Source organism: Tripterygium wilfordii, chromosome 10 (assembly GCF_013401445.1).
Source record: "Tripterygium wilfordii isolate XIE 37 chromosome 10, ASM1340144v1, whole genome shotgun sequence".
Lineage (NCBI taxonomy): Eukaryota > Viridiplantae > Streptophyta > Magnoliopsida > Celastrales > Celastraceae > Tripterygium > Tripterygium wilfordii.
The window spans coordinates 1,685,001-1,703,194 of record NC_052241.1 but is presented as its reverse complement, the minus strand read 5'-3'; the positions used below and the strand labels follow the sequence as shown (position 1 = coordinate 1,703,194).

The window sequence follows — 18,194 nt, the reverse complement described above, 5'->3', positions numbered from 1 at the left end:
ACCCTCTGAGCACTTTCAGCCGTCAATCTGTGAACGCTTTACGGCTACAATGAACCAATCATACCCAGTCCCGGAATCCAAACATTTACAAATTTAGTTTATTTGGAAAACTCGCAATAAAACACATCGCGCGTATGCAATAACAAAACACTCGCTCTCTTTAGACGACACGTCGTTAAAAGTTGGATCTATTTACTATACTACCCCTATACTCGCGAGTCACGAGACCTACCCTACAATGGCGGTATATATAGCGTGAAAAAACGCTCTCTTCGGCATTTTGATGTGACGCAGATCAACCTATTTAGTCTCTTTCTTTTTTTTTTCAGAAGCAAACCTAAAATCACCAGATAGAGAAAAACTCGACTTGAGAGAGTGAGAGAGAATAATGTCTGCAACAGGCGGAGACGCCGGCGGTGGTGGCGCAGGGCAAGAGGAGGACAAGAAGCCCGGGGACCAGTCCGCTCACATTAACCTCAAAGTCAAGGGCCAGGTTTAAATCGAACTTGATTGATTTGTTTGTTTTACTTTATTTAGGTTTTATAAGGTTTTGGGGGTTTTTACTTTAATGCTCTGCCGGTGAAAGAATGTTGCGTTATTTTGCTATACATGGCTGCGAATTTCATGTTTGTTGGTTTAGTTGCTAACTGCTTATAATGATTTAACACATTGATGCTTGTTGTTGTCCTTGGAGACAATTTACTGGTAGTAATCAATGTCTTATGGAAGTGAAGTGATCTTGAGGAGACGTGCAATGATTGGTCTGGATGGATTTTTTTTGATGGTTGGGGGCTTGGTGCTTATTGCATTACTCGGATTTCAAGGTTTATGATGGGTTCATAAACTGTGAGCAGAATGTTGAGTTGCCGAGGTAATTGTGAAATCACTGGTGGTAGCAGAAGACAACATGTTGGAGTGGAAATTGATATGAAGTGGATGGCTATGCCACGGATGGATTATCGAGAGGATTTATAATTGCTTGTCATTTGACACAGATTGTTTTAGAACTAGTTTACACCAATTACGATTTTTGTATCCCGTGACGTGATGTTGTTATGGACTGGTTAAGATATTCTAATCAATAGCTTTTGGGTTCAGCATATGTAGTGTGAATGTGTGATTCTTTTCTTACCTGAATAATTGTACACTTGGTAATGTGCACTTTTTCTTATTTGAGTGTGTAATTGATTTATTCGTTTTATTTTTCAATGCGATTGAGTTGGTTATCTAAATGCTTACACAGCAGTTTGTCAGGAAAGTGATATCAAATATCCCGCTGTGTTGTGTTAGCATTTATATAACAACTTGCATTGAAAACTAAATGAATATATCAATTATGTGTAACTATGAAATTGATTCCTCTGACTATACAGTTTCTTATAGCATCTTGGTTTTTGTCATTTGTATATTCTAAATTTTATGTTGTTTATGTCCATTAACTTGAATTCTTTGTCTGATTGTGTATTTTTTCCTTTGTCTTTATTGGCTTGTAGGATGGCAATGAAGTGTTTTTTAGGATCAAACGGAGTACCCAGATGCGGAAACTAATGAATGCATATTGTGAGAGGCAGTCAGTGGATTTGAACTCCATTGCATTTTTGTTTGATGGGCGCAGACTCCGTGCAGAACAGACTCCAGATGAGGTGATATGCTTGCTTGTTTATTAAACTGTGGCTTCAAATTTTGGGAATTAGAAAGTGTGGTTAAGTTACTGGTACGTTGGTATATTTTAGATGTCTTATTCCTTTGTTTCTTTTTAAAGTTGTGACTTGTGGGTTGAAAACTGGGTTGGGGGAACATCTTTGGAGTTTTGAACTGCTCTGAGTATGTGATTTGTGTCTTGCCATCCTTGTTGGGCAAAAGAAAGTAATCCCAATGAGTAATGCGTTTTGAAAATGATGGGTCTTAAGCATTTGAAACATAGAATGAATCAGTTCAACTATTTAAATAGCATTCTCAAAGGGTACTACTTTGTCTGTTCTGCTCTCTGCGTATGCAATCCAAAAGGTTTCAGAACTAAATGCATGGACTGCAACAGAGGCCATGATGATAATTGGTTTGTATAGGTTATACTTTTTAAATGTCAAATCTGTGAAATTTATCCAGCTTGTTGTGGGATGAGCTCGGACCCTTCCACTTTTGCTGTTACTTTGAAGTACTGCATTATGTTGTTTGAATGTAACAAATTGGTCATTGGACTTATTTGTTATTGTTTCTTTTGTGCTTCTATTTCCTTATTCATATTTCTTTCTTTTTTTTTCTGGCTGTAGCTTGAGATGGAGGATGGGGACGAAATTGATGCTATGCTGCACCAAACAGGAGGCGGCCACCTGGCATAGTTGGTTTATATTGCTCTATTTTAGTTTTATCATTTAAAATATCCGTGTAAATTGAAATGGAGCTGATGTGAACTGCATAGTTCAAGTTTTGTTATGACCAAGTGCTTGGTGGGGGATGTTATGCCATTGGATGTTCATGGTCTTTCTTTTGCTGCTTATGGAATTATTAGGCTTGTTTTGTGTTATTTATTTATGTATTTTTATTTTATACTTTTGCTTCTTTTTGTGCTTACTTGCCCTTTTAGACTGATCATGTCTAGCATCCTAGACTAAGAGTGTGTTTGGATTGAGGGATTTGGGGGAAGGGGAAGGAAGGGAAGAGAATGCAAAGTGGAACACATTTTCCTCTCCCATCCCATGTTTGGAGAGAAAAAGAAAGAAAAGAAGAAAATTGAATTAATTTACTAATTTCTTTTTACTTTTTATGTCTAAGTATTATGCATAAGGGTAAAATAGGTTTTTAATTTATAAATAAATTAATTAATCATCAATTCCCTTCAAATAATTCATTTACTCATTTTTTTGGAAGTATTTTAACAAGAGTTTAATGAATTATTTCCCTCACTTCCTCTCAAATCTCTCTCTAAGTTTTTTCTAAACTATTCAAATAAGGGAGGAAGGAAATTTCATTTTCCTTTCCCTTAAATCCTTAAATCCAAACACTCTAAAGTTCTCGTGGAAATGATATAGATTGTAATTTCTAACATATCCCTGGATCATTTAGATAGTTGATTTTTTTGAGTTTATGATTACCACTGTCAATTAGGAACTATGCGTGCCAATTTGTAACTGCTATGGCACATCTTCCATTTTTAATACAGTGAGTAGTAAAATCTAATCATTGATAGTTTGGTGAACAATTTTTCTACGTCAAAAATTATATAAATTAGAAAGTCCAGATTCGATTTTCACTAGAAGTAATATTTTTATGGTCCACATATTGATTTTGACTCAACATATCATGTCATTAGATGAGAATATTTTATGATTGTGCTGTTCTCAATTGTCAAAACAAAAAAAAATCTAGTAATATGATGGTGTCTTATCAAAAAAAAAAAACAGTAAAATCTGGATGAAGCGTATTGCTAAATAATTGAGAAGACAAAAAAGGTGGTAATGAGGGAAAGTTGGACCATCAAAATGAAAATTCATAAAACATGCTAAAATTAAAATCCTTAATTAGTACTTGCATTTCTGCATAAAAGTCCTATTATCGCAACCTAAATAAGTTAAGAAGCCGAACTCACCTGTCTAGGTTTGATGTATTTATTATTCATTTTTAGTCAACTCAACCACCTAAATTAATTAAAAAGGTAGCAATTATATATATATATATATATAATTTTTTTTATGGCATGTAGGGGATTATGACAAAATAATTAAAAATTAGCAAAAGATAATTCCACGAGTAACGGACTAAATTCCTTGTTTTTCTCACACATTTCTTTCTTTTTAATTTTATTTGCAAGACTGACAAAGTCGGACATAGAAAATAGGCAAATTTATTTATTAATTAATTACTATAATAAATCACAGAGAGAGACACTGAGAGAGAGAGAGTTGGCGTTTTCCTTTTCACACATATCAACTAGAAAAACACTGGAAATGCTATAAATATTTATGAGATTAATCTCTGTGTTACTCGGGTAACGGCTACTTCTGCTGTTCGCGAAGTAGAGGGAGGAGACTGTTGCTGCGATTATTCAGTTCCAGATTCACTAATGGATCATTACAACTGCAACAGGTAAATGAAATCTCACCTGCATTTTATTATTTCGCTTTGTTCTCTTCCAATTTTTTTATGAATGTTGGCCTAGTGAGACGAATTTTTTCAGGATTGCTCTGTCTATGACTTTGTTTTGTTATGTTATGAATTCTCTTTGTGGCTCAATGCTGGTGCTGTTAATTGGGGGGGTTCTGTGAATTTTTTTGGGTACTGATGGGACTTGGGAGTAATGGAGGTTTCTGTCTTGCTAGAGTCAACTATGCCAGTAGAATCCGACAGTCAATTGGATTGTATTGGATCCTAAAAACTGCAAGAGGGATTTGAGAGGTTTAATATTAGTATTAAACTTCAATCCCAAATTGGATGTATAATGTGTCAACTAAACTTATGAGTGTGTAACGGGGGCTCCGTAATACCCACTGACTGGTTCTCTTATCCACATTGCCAGTTCTGAGTCTTCATTATATAGTTTGCTTTGAGCTTGAATCTGGGATTACTCACTTGTTGTTAGACAGACCATAGAAATGTATGACTGCATATTGATATTTCTCTTTTGTATAATGTCAAATGGTAGTGGGGAGCTTTGGAATTGGCAAAGGGATGATAATTGCCCACAAAAGGATTATAATTATGGTGAGTTCTTGTGTCATTTTAAGATTTACTCACCAATGTATTTAGTGGAACTAGCAGTTTAGGCCAAGCCCACTGATGTTTGGGTGATCTTATTCTTACCCAGATGTATCAAACTGCTGTTGGAATGAAGTCACTCTGAATGAGGAAGATATTTCCTATATGTTGGAGGGTCAAACAACCCCCATGAAGGCCTGCAGTGATTTGAGTGTTACTCAAAGCGGTAAATCTTTTATCTTCTGTTTTTCCATATCCTATTCTTGCTCTTGCAGTTGTGGCTAATTTGATAGAGTGGATTTCAGAGAATATAAACAAGGAGCCAGAGCAACGTAGGGAGGCTTCTTCACAAGTAAAGAGGCGACGGATGCTACAGTTTGATACTGAAGTAGTAGATTCCCTATTTTGCAGTGAAGAGATTCCACCTGTTTTTATAAAATCAAATGTCAGTGCTTGGGGGCTTTTAAGCTTTTTACTTGTCTAATATTGTCATATCTAAAGCATGTTTTCTTTTATTCTTCTTTCCCCATCCCCCCACCACAATATCAAGTCTAAAGCATGTCCTTCTTGCTGAAATGTTGGACAAACATGTCGCACACTTGAAATCCTCCTTTATTAAAAAATTACAGAAATAGAGGTGCCAAATCCAAATTTCATGACGACAAAGGCTTGATATTGTTCCACAGATGGTATTATTTTCATCCATATTCTAACTTGTCCAAGTAGATATGATGATATATACCCATCTAGCAGTTGGCACTCAATTGTGGTAGATTACAATCTTGGACATGGTAATTCTCCCAATAGCTCCAGGTCATGGAGCGTTGCATCAAACATTATTGGACAAAATGCTGCTTCCGAAGCAGATGAGCTCCAGGCCTTGGCCTAGTTAACATTTTATCCCTCTGCTCCACTCAACCTTTAAATATCCCTTGATAAGTTTTGAGTTGTGTTCAGATTTTACAAAAGTATTATAATATCAGTGATGCTTTGTTGTTTGTTTGTTCAGGAGAGGAAGGACTCGTTTGAAGAGGTTTTACCTCAAGTGTCAGAGTGGGTATCTGGGTTTTCAGGTTTGTCTTTGGCATGCCTGTTTCTTGTACAATATGAAGTTTATTTAGGATTACCTAATTTTATTTTTTGTATTCCAGAAAATGTGCCTGCCTCCAGTTACAAAGGACTAGATCAGTCATCTGAGGAATGGCTTGCCGAATGCTTTAATGACACTCAGATGAATTTTATCTGCGATGACATGTAAGCTTCTCTGGACTTCAAGACATGCTTTGGTTTGATCATTATTCCAATCTTTCCTGATTAATTAATTATGTGGGATTTAGGAATTATGCTGGAGCAGCCAATACTCAAATTGATTTTTCAGGTTCATGGCATCGTATTTTTATTTAGTCTCAGCATTTCATTGTTACCCTCTTCTCATTGTTCCTTTGCGTATGATGCTAATTTATTGTTTCACTTCTGTAGAGTTGTATAATAGTCTGACTGAAACTGAAAACGTGGTTCAACAGCAAGTTACTAGGACTCCTCGAAATATTGTATTCAAAGGTGTCTCTCTTTTCTCAATCTTCTTGTGTTTTTCTAATTCTTGCTAGCTTGATTTCTGCTCTCATCTCATTAAATTGTTTATCTATAGATAATTCGTGTTTCTGGTTCTCATCTATACCGACTTACTTATCCTTCCATATTGTACACTCTTGACTTGTCATTGTTAGTATCATTATTTTCAATCTCATTCCTCATGTGAGAATCTTCGACATCCTTTGGTGTTGCTCAGCTCATTTACCTTTGATTATTGTGAATGTTCATCTATGGAAGTCTTAAAATGCAAACTAACTATTTGTGGTATTTTGCTTTCTGCACTTAGGTAGGAAAGCCATCATACAGACACCCACTAAGTTAGCTTCTTCTGTTACTTCTCCATTTACCTTCATCAAACCTTGTGGAGTCCATGGAGATGTTACTTTGAAGGACATAAACCAGAAGATCCACACTCCAACAAAATCAAAGCAAATTTACGAAGATGCTGCTGTTTACCCTACTTCGCCCTTCTCTGGCAAGCCTGTGGTCGGGAAAACTAAAATTCGTACAGATGGAGGAAAAGGTAGCATCACAATCATGAGAACCAAGGGATAAGTAAATGAGTGTTTTTCAACTGTGCTATGGCCTATAAATAAAGCCTTCTATTGTCTCTGTTGTTGTTGGAATTCATATATCACAAGAAAGTGTTTATGTTTCCAACTGTTATTATTCTGGTTGTCGTATAGCTGTTGTTCTCTATACATGGTGACATTTGTCCAAGACTGGAATGAAAAACCTGTGTGTATCAGATCTCGCTATTTTCCTTTCGCTGAATAATACTGTGAAAATACCATTTAAACATGCTCATGTGCTGTAATTACTGTCTGGGTTATTCAACATGAATTGTAAAGTACAAAATTGCACATGATCTCTTTGAAAGGAAAGTGCAAACTGTAAGGTGTTGTGTACATTATGCTTCATAGCAATAGCAAGTCCCTTATGATTTCTCTTTTTCCCTGCTATTGAGATGTTCTTGTTGATTACAAATTCAACTGGTGTGTTTCTTTTTCTGAAGCAAAGGGGTAGTCGATGTTTTTCGACAAGAGAAAATGAACATCCCTGATTTGTGATTGTTGATTGAATGAGATTACAGCATGAATGACATGTATGTGAGTGAAGGGAAGCCCTTTTGCTTGTATATATAATAGGTTTGTTATCCCCAGAGCTGCAAAGATGGTGGAAAAGAAGTTCCACTAGAACCTTTGATTAATGTCAAAATGGAGCCCTAATGGGAACAATGATTTCCTAGGAAATGCAAACAAGACATGCTTAGCTAGCTTTCATGGAACAATGGGAAAAAAGGAAGAGCAGCATATGGAGCGCACACAGCTTGCACTTGGCAAGTTGCCTCGCTTTTACTTTGCACGCCTTGCCGGCGGAGAAGTCTGAGATCACTATGATGATGCCGCGGATACTGACTTCAAAACCACTCGGCTATAGACTAATTGATTATAACACCTAGGCGTATGATGTCCAGAGGTTGGAAGTTCGAATAAATCAGTTTGGATATTTTATTGTGAAATGCTAGTTTTGTGGATTTATGCTACTTTTGGGTCTCTACCGACATGAGCTTCTGTCCAGTCTTATTTGTCACCAACGTGATACAAATTATTCCGATGACCGAGGTTACGTCTTGTGGTGTAAACGGTAGGATTTTTTTTTTCGATTTTTTAACATGAAAATAACATACTAAACGATAGTTTATCAGCGATTATCTCAATCAGTTCCTTATAAATTATTTATAAAAATAATTGACCAACCAGCCATTTTGAGGGTTGATTCGATTTTTATGATTTTTCCAATACCTCTACTTACGTCCACCCAGCTGTCCCAACTCCCTAGGACATGTTGGGTGATTTATCGATTACTCAAAAAATACCTGATTGACGGAAAATAAAAGCTCAAAAAGATAAAAATGGGGGGGTAAATCTAAATCAACAAGCTACTATGTAGAGAATTAAATTTTCTCTCAAAAGATAAATTATAAATACAAAAGAAAAAATAAAAAAAGAAAAGACGAGCACTCTTTCAAGGAACAAAGGAGGCGCCACCATATTCAAAGGGGAAGGAACCGCACGCCCGCAAATTCAGACACGCAGTGAGGGTTCAGTTTTTCTACAAACAACTGAACAAGCCACGTCGTCACGACCCAACGGCTATAGGAAAATGTTATTTGTCCCAATACTTTTTATCCCAAATCTTCCCAATCCCATGTGTTATTGTCACCTAAGCTTGTTGACATGGAAAACATGCTTACATGGATGAAACACATTTGAAATTTAAGTTTCCCACTTCTCTCTCCACTTCTCTTTTGTTCAAATTTTAAAAATCAAATCTCCCTCTTTTATCTCCATATTTTATCCTACTTCCATCTTCTCTCATATACCTTTATGCACATTGTTTTTTTCATACAAAATTACGATTACATTGTTTTTGTTTCACACAAACATTGCGATTATATTGTTTTTTTGCCAATAAATTGTCAAATTTATCAAAACAATGTAATTTCCAGTAATGTAAATTGCCAAATTTTCAACACAATGCAAATTGTCAATTTTTCAGCACAATGTAAATAGTTAAATTTCCAGAACAATGTAAATTGCCAAATTGATCAAAAACAATGTAATTTTCAGTGTGTTTCCATATATAAGTAGAAGAAAAAATAGTCTACACACCAATCAAGGATAACAAGATAAAATAAATTGGCTCAAAAACATATTCATTCAAATGAGTGTCAAACACATTGTTACATTGTTTTGAGTACAGTGTAATTTCAAAATATGTAAATTGTCAAATTTCCATAACAATGTAAATTGTCAAACACATTGTAACACTGTTTTCAATACAGTGTAACTTCCAGAATAGGCAAACACATTGTTTCATTGTTTTCAATACAGTGTAACTTGCAAAATATGTAAAAAAATAAGTGAGAAAACAAATTACATTGTTGCTGGAGGTGGAGGTGGCTGGAGATATTGTTGGAGGTGGCTGGATACGCGGATCGACTGATTACATTGTTTTTAAACAATGTATGTTCCACTGGGTTGTCGGATTCCGGCAGCAAACTGGCCGGAAGATGGGTGACTAAGGTGTGCCTTGACGTGTGGAGTCTCAATATGTGGTCGGTTGCCGGAGATGTCGCCGGAGGTGGCCGGATCGACAAGATTTGTGTGTAGGTGACCTCCTCCTTTAAATGCCTTTTTCCGGTGATATGGGCGACGATGGGTGGTGTGAAGGGTCAAAAAATGACGATTGTGGTTGGGCGCTTCCGTTCGGTGAGTCGACGGCTCCGGTTGGTGACCGGACGGAGGAGCTCCGGTGAGTGGTTGTGTGTGTGTCGTGAGAGTGGGAGGGAGAAAGGAGAGAGAAAGAGAATAAAGAGAGAGAGAAAGAGAAGAAAGAGAGAGATGAGATTGTTTATATAGACAAAAAAGCCTAGGTGGCATACTGATGTGGATTGTCACATAGGATTGGGAACAATTGAGACAAAAATTGTTGGGCTATTTAGCAGGGTTGACGGCTATAAACGAACTGTAAAGCTATTTAGCAGGGTTGACGGCTATAAACGAACTGTAATGAACAACCCGGGACCCACACCTTTTTTTTTAAAATTTTAATGTTAATATTCCCCCAAATCATGATTACATATCACGCGCTCTTTCCCACTCTCTTTTCCAACTCTTCCTCTTCCGCTTTAAAACTCCACCACCACCGCCGTTTCTCTCTCTCTCGGGATGGGAATTGACTGACGATGTCCTCTGTTTGTCCGTTCTCTGTCGTTTTGGTTTTGTGGAACATCATCGTAATCGGCGCCAAAATTCCTTCTACTCTGGATGGCCCGTTCAAGCCCGTCACAATCCCTTTCGATGCCAATTTGCGCGCCAACGCCATCGATTTACCCGCTACAGATCCTCGGGTTCGCCGGAAAGTCAAAGGTTTCGAGCCCGAGCAGATATCAGTTTCCCTCTCCGCGTCTTATGATTCCGTTTGGATTTCCTGGGTCACAGGTTCTCCGCTTCGCTTTCATTGAATTATATCCGTCTTTGGATTACATAAACTTGCAATATAGCTTTGATGAGTATTCTTCTTTCTTTTTTGTTTTTAAACATTATCATTCTGTTAAACGTACTGTACATAATTAGGTTTTAGTATAGTAGCTGCTCTGTTTAAGTAATTTTTGTTGATGTTGAACAATTTGTCCGTAATGTAATAGACTTCTTAACTGTGATTTGATTGTGGGAATTTTCAGGGGAATTTCAAATTGGCAGCAGCATAAAACCATTAGACCCTAAAACTGTGGCAAGTGTTGTTAGATATGGGGCACTAAGGTTTCCATTAACTCATGAAGCTCAAGGTTACTCTCTTGTTTATAATCAGCTCTACCCTTTTGAAGGTCTCCAGAACTACACTTCTGGAATCATTCACCATGTTCGCCTAACAGGTATATTTATCTTCCAACCTCACTTTCAATATTCAGTTGTGATGTCTCACGTGCTGAATTCAATATTCATGTCTTTCAACATTTTGAATGAAATTTTGAAGAAAAACTATCAATGAGCGACGTGGAAGTTGATTGCTAGAATCAATTCTGGATGTTTCGATAATTGGGGGAGTTGCAAGTGATTATATCAATTGTCAAACTCTCTCTAGTCTATGAACTTTAGTAGGACCTTTGACCTTTTAAACTAGACTTGAAATAGAAGTGGAAACTGGGATTTAAGTTGAACTACGGAAATGTTACCTTTGTCTTATCAATTTAATTAGTGCTTTCAATTAAGTTTGTGTTTCTTTATTGTGTTTCTAGGGTTAAAACCCAACATGCTATACTTTTATCGTTGTGGAGATCCTTCTATACGAGCCATGAGTGTTATTTACTCTTTCAAGACAATGCCAGTATCTGGACCTCACAGCTACCCTGGTAGAATAGGTATAGTGGGAGATCTTGGTCTCACGTACAACACAACGACCACAATTGGTGACTTGGCTAGTAACAAGCCTGATGTTGTATTATTGATTGGTGATGTAACTTATGCAAACCTATATCTCACAAATGGAACTGGCTCTGATTGCTATTCCTGCTCATTTTCGGAAACTCCTATACATGAGACTTATCAACCTCGTTGGGATTACTGGGGAAGGTGAACTATTTTCTCTACTCTTGTTCTTTTTGGATTTCTTTTCTTGGTAGTCTGTAATGTGTGTTCTGTAGCTTACCCTTTTGTGTGGTGTAAAGTATTCATCTTATCATAGCTTATCTACAGGTTTATGCAACCTTTAATTTCTAAAGTTCCAATTATGGTGGTAGAAGGGAACCATGAAATAGAAGAACAAGCTGGAAACCGAACATTTATGGCTTACAGTTCTCGATTTGCATTTCCGTCTGAAGAAAGTGGATCTTCATCAACATTCTATTACTCCTTTAATGCAGGAGGCATACATTTTATGATGCTTGGTGCATACATTGCTTACAGTAAATCAGGTACCATGCCCTTTTCAATCTATAATCCCTGTCCTAAAGTGTTGGATTGGTCTACCTATTTTTTTGGTGAGTCCATTTGATGTCCCTTCCTGCTGTGTTTTCATAAGAGAAATCTCATTTGTTTAAGTTTGGGGTTAATTTTTTAAACTACACAAACTTAATTGGTTGCTTCATTATTTAATTGGTTGGAGAAGTTACTTAACAAGGCATTCCATGTACATATCTTTTTCTTTTGCAGCCGATCAATACAGGTGGCTAGAGCGAGATTTGGCTAGTGTTGACCGATCTGCAACTCCATGGCTGATTGCTGCTTGGCATCCACCTTGGTACAGTTCTTACACAGCTCATTACCGAGATGCTGAATGCATGAGGGTGGCTATGGAAGAATTACTTTACTCTTATGGTGTTGATATAGTATTCAATGGACATGTAAGTGACAATGACCCACAAAATGTAGCCTGTTGAGCAGTAAATGTGGACGCAAGATCTTTTTCTCTTTTATTTTGAATTATCACAGCATCAGAAAGGGAAAAGCATATTTTTGTGAAAGGATCATGGCAGAAGCTTCTATGAATTGATTGCCTCTCGGGAATAAGTCGAGATACAATAGTGCAAGTGTCGTATATATTCACTTGTTTTTAATGCCACGAAAATCAATAAGTTGTTAAGAGTTATTAAAAAATTAAACTTTCTATTATCCGTAGCACCATTTATTTTTACACCCCTTAAATTTTGTTTGTTTCCAGTTTTTTGTTGTTGTTATTGCTTTTAGGCTTTTAGTTTTAAGACTCAGACCCCCTCAACAGGCGAACATGTGACCTAGTAATAGAGTTGCAGGGGTGCAATCTAGCGGTCACAAGTGGAAACAACCTCTCTATAGTATGTGGAAATAAATTCTGCGTACATCCTTGTCCCTGACCCTGCCCATTGTAGGAGTCTTGTACATAGGAGTTGTTTATTTTTTTCTCTTACTCCCTCATATGTAATATAATATTGTAGTTTTTGCATCGAGTGGGAGGGTCATTCAGTTCAAATCCTAGTTTTATTCAGTTTGCATTAAATGTGTTTTCTGTTTACTTTCAAAATGCCAGGTTCATGCCTACGAGAGGTCAAATCGAGTTCGTAACTACACATTAGATCCTTGTGGTCCAGTATATATCACTGTTGGAGATGGGGGTAACCGAGAAAAGATGGCAGTTGAACATGCTGATGAACCTGGTAAGTGTCCAGAGCCATCAACAACTCCTGATGAATACATGGGTGGCTTTTGTGCGGCAAATTTCACAACTGGCCCAGCGGCAGGTAAATTCTGTTGGGACCAGCAACCCGATTACAGTGCTTTTAGGGAGAGTAGCTTCGGCCATGGAATCCTAGAGGTACCTTTCTGTTTTTTTCCTCTCTCTTGAGTTTTCCTTAAGTGCAAATTTGGGACTTTGCATTACCATTATCAACATCCTCGAGAAAATAAATGTTTATATTCCTATTGCATGATGATTGTTAATTGTGTTCGCACACCTATCACGAAGTTGAATTGATAGGATTCAAGGGTGATGTGCCCATTTGCCATTCTATTGTCATTGTAGTAGCTAGCTATAAATTCTTGACATTGCGAGGAAAAACGTTGTTACCTGCATGTGCTGTCTGTCTGTCTAGGATGTTTATTTATAATTGACAAGAATCAACCTAATAACCGATTACCATTTGACTCTTATACTGGAAGGACAATTAGCTAGAGAAATGGAATATAGTTGAGGAATTCTATTGCAGAGTATTTCATTGAATTATGCTTACACAGTTTGAAGGCACTGGTAGTAGGAGAATAATCTCATGAAATGCTATTTTGTTTGCAGGTGAAGAACGATACATGGGCTCTGTGGACATGGTATCACAATCAGGCCTCGCAGAAAAAAGTCGGCGACCAAATCTACATTGTTAGGCAACCTGATAAATGCCCTGTACATCATACACCACCTGAACCGGGTTTTGCAGACAGTTAAATGATGTTGTCAGGAATCCATGATGGTCTCTCATTTGTGCATTTGTTTTATTTTTCTGAAGCAATCTCTATGCTGGAGCAGATGGGGACATTCTGATCACACCTGAATCAGTGAGGATGCCGCAGCATATTCGGTCGTTCTTCACCATGGAACACTTGAGCACATATGAAATCTGCTGTTTACTACAGATTGTTGTATTGTAAATTTTGAGAAAGTTAAAGCTTACATGTTGTAACAAAATGTTAAAATGGAAAACTATTTGGTTCTTTCAGCTGTGGATACACCTCTACGTTTCCATCAGACTGTCTCGAGTGAGAATCAAGACGTTATAGAATAAGATTGTCACTGGAACGGGGGTATTGTATGGATATATTTTATACAAAAGAAATGCAAAGTTACTGATGTTGGGCTTGTTTTTCTAGAGTTCAGAGTAATGGTTTTTTTTATAGGTAAGTGGGAGTGGGACGTTCGAATTTTGGTACAACTCAAGTTCAAGTGTATGTCTTAATCATCTCGGCTGAGGAGTTGTTCGCTTCTGTGAAATATGGGTCTTAATCACCTCGGTTGAGAAGTTGTTGACTTCAGGAAAATATGGGTCTTAATCACCTTGGCTGAGGAGTTGTTAGCTTCAGAAAATATAGGTCTTGATTATCTCGGTTGAGGAGTTGTTGCCTTCAAATATATATGATTTCCACTGAAAAAGAAAGAATACATGACGTTCAACCGGAGTTCCACCTGATCTAAAGCAATCCTTCATGGAAACCACATGTATCAATAGATCGGTTAGAATAAAATCAATAAGCTGCCCATTTGTCAACTTCTATTCCTGAGAACTCAATAGAGAACATCAATAATTCCATGTGGATGCCTTTAATTGTTTACTTTGCTTGGGAAAGTTTTTACTTGTCTCAATGGACAATGATGATAGATCTCTCTACACACTGTCACACACCATCGTTAATTATGTTTCATGTTGCATTATCCCTAACATTTTCTGTCTACTAATTATCATTTGTGACATTACTGGCACATAGTGCACTCAGTGGCTTCAAAATATAGAGTTAACAAAATGGCAATAACCACATGCAGCGGTTTGCGAGCCCCCTTTGCCATCAATATCATAATCATTCGAGACTTTATCCTAAAAATTCGGGGTGGATGTGTAGTCATTTTCGTCTTTCATTTCTATCTAAAATCGTACTTTTATCAATTTCTAGTGAATCTATATCATTGTTTGTGTAGTTTAATCACAAACAATTAAATAATGAAGCAACCAATTCAAATACTTTCTTTTTGAAATACTGGTGAGAAAAATATGTTTCTTATTGAGATCGAATATTGACCACACACATGTTTAACCCAATCAATTGTTAAAAGAGCCCCCTCTCTTTGGTCAATTTGAACACATTTGTTCACAGGACAAACACATACATGATTTGAAGTCAACCATCTTTAAACTATAACCCTGTCTATTAGGTTGAACGTGGGAACAGGAATGGAAACGTGAACGAGAACATAAATTCCTTGCATTCCTAGCTAAAATTATACAATCAATCATTTGCTTTTCCAAACAACCAAAAGAGGCACAAGATAGTGAAAAACATTCCAATCTCATCATCCCTAATCCGTGAAATAAATAATTTCTTATTTACCATTAAAAAAAATTTGCATAACAAAAGAAAAATAAAATAAAATTCATGACAATTTAGAAGATGTCAAGGATTTCTAAAATGAAGCCATTGCATAGAGGGCAGTTACCCCTCTGGGCGAAAAGCTCTCTCGAACAAAGCCTACAAAAGGTGTGTCCGCAGGGGATAAAAGCAGCGCCTTTATGCCTAACCATGCACACGCAGCAATTATACTCTACACCACCCCCACCCCATTCCTCTACATCCTCATCATAATCGTCGTCGTCGTCGAACTCCTCTTCTTCGTCTCCCATCCTGTATGTGGACCCCTCAAGTCCCAACTCCCTATCGTTCTCCTCCAACAAATCCATCAATGACATCCTCACCTGTTGTCCCGCACCCGATTGTTCCTCCGCCTCGTTATCCTCCTCGCCCTCTGAATCAGTTCCTTCCGCAGCTGCGGCTGCCGCTGCCTCTGACGCCTCCTGCGCCGCAACCGCTTCCCTGGCTGATAACTGCCTCTCCTCTGCCAATTCTGCTGCCAGACGCCGCGTGCCTTCTCTTGCCGGCTCGTATTCGTTTTCTCCTGGCTGATTTGAATCCGAGTTGGAGGCCGGTAAGCGAGTCGAGTTGTGCCGAGAGATTTGTGGCCTGAAACTTCTTGCTGGAGGAGCATCACCGACTGCATTAATGTTGGCATCATCCGATGACTCATTGGAATCCGGTGGAACCAGTGACATGCCGTATCGAGTCGAGCCGAAGCGATTCATCTGTGGTCTGTTACTCGGCGGGGCGTTGGAGTAATTAGACGAATCATCCCGATGAGCATTGTCCTGAGACGACTCTACCCAGCTTGGCGAGTTGGACGACATGGTAGTGAAACGGACGGAATTCCGGCGCGAAAATGGGGATCTGATAACGTCGTTGTTATTCCGGATGGGGATATCCGAGGCAGGGATATGAACAGAGGATGTCCAAGCAGCTCCAGCGCGCTTGAGACGGAGCTTGTCCCTGAATGCTTTCCAGCTCTTCTTGTGGCCATGGGAGCCGCCACTGGGGTCCTCGTCACGTATGATGTCGAGGAGAGTGCGGTTGATCTGATTCGCCGTGGGCGCAAGGGCCGCAGCGGCACGTCGCTTCTCAGACAGGACTGCGTCGAGGGTTAACCCTGCCAGCGACTCTCGTCCACCTTCAACAGCGGACATGTGATCCAATAATGTAAGTCTCCGTTGACCACCACCACCTTCCATAATGAATCAGTCACAAATTCCGGTGAAAACAACATATAATCAAATAGAATCACCCAAATTCCGATGAAAATGAGAAAAAAAGATCCACAGATGAAAGAAACAAAACTGCAAATTCTTGGCAAAACCAAACACAACCTTGATTTCTAAGTCATTAAAATCCAAGAAGTTGCAGAGAGAGAGCAGAAGAAATCTGAAACTTAAACTAACTAGAGATTTATGGGAAAAGAACGCTGGAAATGGCATCGGATACCTTCCGTGTGGGGGCACCAGATCTCCGGTACTTACAACTGCAGCCTTTCAATTATACTTCTGCAACAAAAGTAAAGTTAGATTTCACTATAAATGCCAAAAAGAAAGAAAAACAAAAAAGAGAAAATGAAAGAGAGAGCTTAATAAGATTACAAACAGAGTCTACTGTGGCCCCTTCCTGTCTCCTGCTCCTTTGATTGGTTGTTGTCCGACACCAACACTACCTTTCTCTGTCTATATCTCTGGTAAGGTTGGAGAGGGAGAGGGAGAGAGGAAGAGGGAGATGGAGAAGAGGAAATGAGAGTTTGGACGGTGGAGCGAGTCTTACGGGAGAAAGTATATTGGTTTACGGTTCTGGTTGGCTTAGTTAATTAATGGGATTAGTTTAGTCTAACTAACCGAATTGTCTCTTCCGTTTCTGATGGTGTTAGTCCAAGTTATATATAAAGGCAATGGTTAACATTACTTGTTCAAATATTTCAAATCGTAAACTAAAGTTCAAATTTGTTTCATTTTGTTAATTAGGACAGACTTTCGCAATTTCGGATAGTCAATTTGCTTATGTGACGGATTGTGTAATTATAGTGCGGAAAAAATTTCACGTGGGAAAGTTGGTTTTTGTGAGTACGAAGGTGGGCCGGATTTGTCCAGTAAACATGTTAGGTTGGAATGTGCTCGATTACCAAATGAAATAAGTCGGACCACAAAAGAAGACAATTTTTTTTTTCTTCCCTTTAAATATGTGATGAAATTAATGAGAGGTTTGACTTGGGATGGCAATGATTGGCACAAAACTACAAATAAAACATACTCCATGACACATTAGGTTTTAATTTATGGGTATCCACAGTGTGTCTTAACTCTTAAGAGCATTCGTTAAGAATTCACTAAAACAAATCAGCACTTTCTCATTTAATTTTTTAAACTTAAAATACATAATGCACATTTTTCATTCTTATATAGTAGCTTAAGGAACATATTATCATTTTTTTAATTTTTTTTTTTTTTGGAAGAGCCCGATAAATTTGGGCCAGGATACAAAGCAGGCCCAATATATCAGGTTTCCTTAACTGTGAAGGCCGCCCATTTACGTCAATATCCGGTTTCTGTTTATATTTTTGGGCCAGACAATGAAGAGGTATTCTGTTCAACTGTTGATATGAGCTTGCAATGAGTCATTGACTTGGATACAAGCCCAGCTAGTGTGGTCCAAATCGGTTGCATCGGTTGCTGATATAAAAATTACAGGAAGAAAAATGAAGGGCAGTGATTAACCTACTAGGTTCACAAACGAACAAAGTCAGCG

At 38.0% G+C, this 18,194-nt stretch overlaps 4 protein-coding genes across 6 annotated transcripts; 3 read left to right on the top strand and 1 right to left on the bottom strand.

The window, feature by feature from the left end:
- Nucleotides 1–335: 335 nt before the first annotated feature.
- LOC120007876 (small ubiquitin-related modifier 1-like) lies at nt 336–2,524 on the top strand. Its single transcript, XM_038858350.1, has 3 exons — nt 336–493; nt 1,494–1,643; nt 2,271–2,524. The coding sequence occupies exons 1-3, from the start codon at nt 389–391 to the stop codon at nt 2,337–2,339; spliced, it is 324 nt and encodes a 107-aa protein (XP_038714278.1). The 5' UTR covers nt 336–388; the 3' UTR covers nt 2,340–2,524.
- Nucleotides 2,525–3,894: 1,370 nt separating this feature from the next.
- On the top strand, nt 3,895–7,086 carry LOC120007556 (protein XRI1-like). Its single transcript, XM_038857862.1, has 9 exons — nt 3,895–4,083; nt 4,640–4,698; nt 4,802–4,918; nt 4,998–5,137; nt 5,702–5,765; nt 5,844–5,946; nt 6,030–6,070; nt 6,172–6,252; nt 6,572–7,086. The coding sequence occupies exons 1-9, from the start codon at nt 4,061–4,063 to the stop codon at nt 6,838–6,840; spliced, it is 897 nt and encodes a 298-aa protein (XP_038713790.1). The 5' UTR covers nt 3,895–4,060; the 3' UTR covers nt 6,841–7,086.
- Nucleotides 7,087–9,944: 2,858 nt separating this feature from the next.
- LOC120007555 (purple acid phosphatase 15) lies at nt 9,945–14,176 on the top strand. The gene is made up of 7 exons (XM_038857861.1): nt 9,945–10,292; nt 10,535–10,726; nt 11,090–11,423; nt 11,547–11,764; nt 12,003–12,193; nt 12,856–13,140; nt 13,615–14,176. The coding sequence occupies exons 1-7, from the start codon at nt 10,037–10,039 to the stop codon at nt 13,759–13,761; spliced, it is 1,623 nt and encodes a 540-aa protein (XP_038713789.1). The 5' UTR covers nt 9,945–10,036; the 3' UTR covers nt 13,762–14,176.
- A 1,085-nt stretch (nt 14,177–15,261) lies between these two features.
- On the bottom strand, nt 15,262–17,277 carry LOC120006986. Of its 3 annotated transcripts, none has more exons than XM_038857117.1 (3): nt 17,042–17,277; nt 16,890–16,948; nt 15,263–16,632 (listed from the first exon to the last, which is right to left on the bottom strand). In XM_038857117.1, exon 3 carries the CDS (start codon nt 16,592–16,594, stop codon nt 15,467–15,469), a length of 1,128 nt encoding a protein of 375 aa, XP_038713045.1. In that variant the 5' UTR covers nt 16,595–16,632; nt 16,890–16,948; nt 17,042–17,277; the 3' UTR covers nt 15,263–15,466. The 3 variants fall into 3 exon arrangements, with proteins under 3 accessions (XP_038713043.1, XP_038713045.1, XP_038713044.1); XM_038857116.1 differs by having other exon boundaries at nt 17,046–17,277; XM_038857115.1 differs by lacking the exons at nt 16,890–16,948; nt 17,042–17,277 and having other exon boundaries at nt 15,262–16,883.
- Between the last annotated feature and the right edge of the window lie 917 nt (nt 17,278–18,194).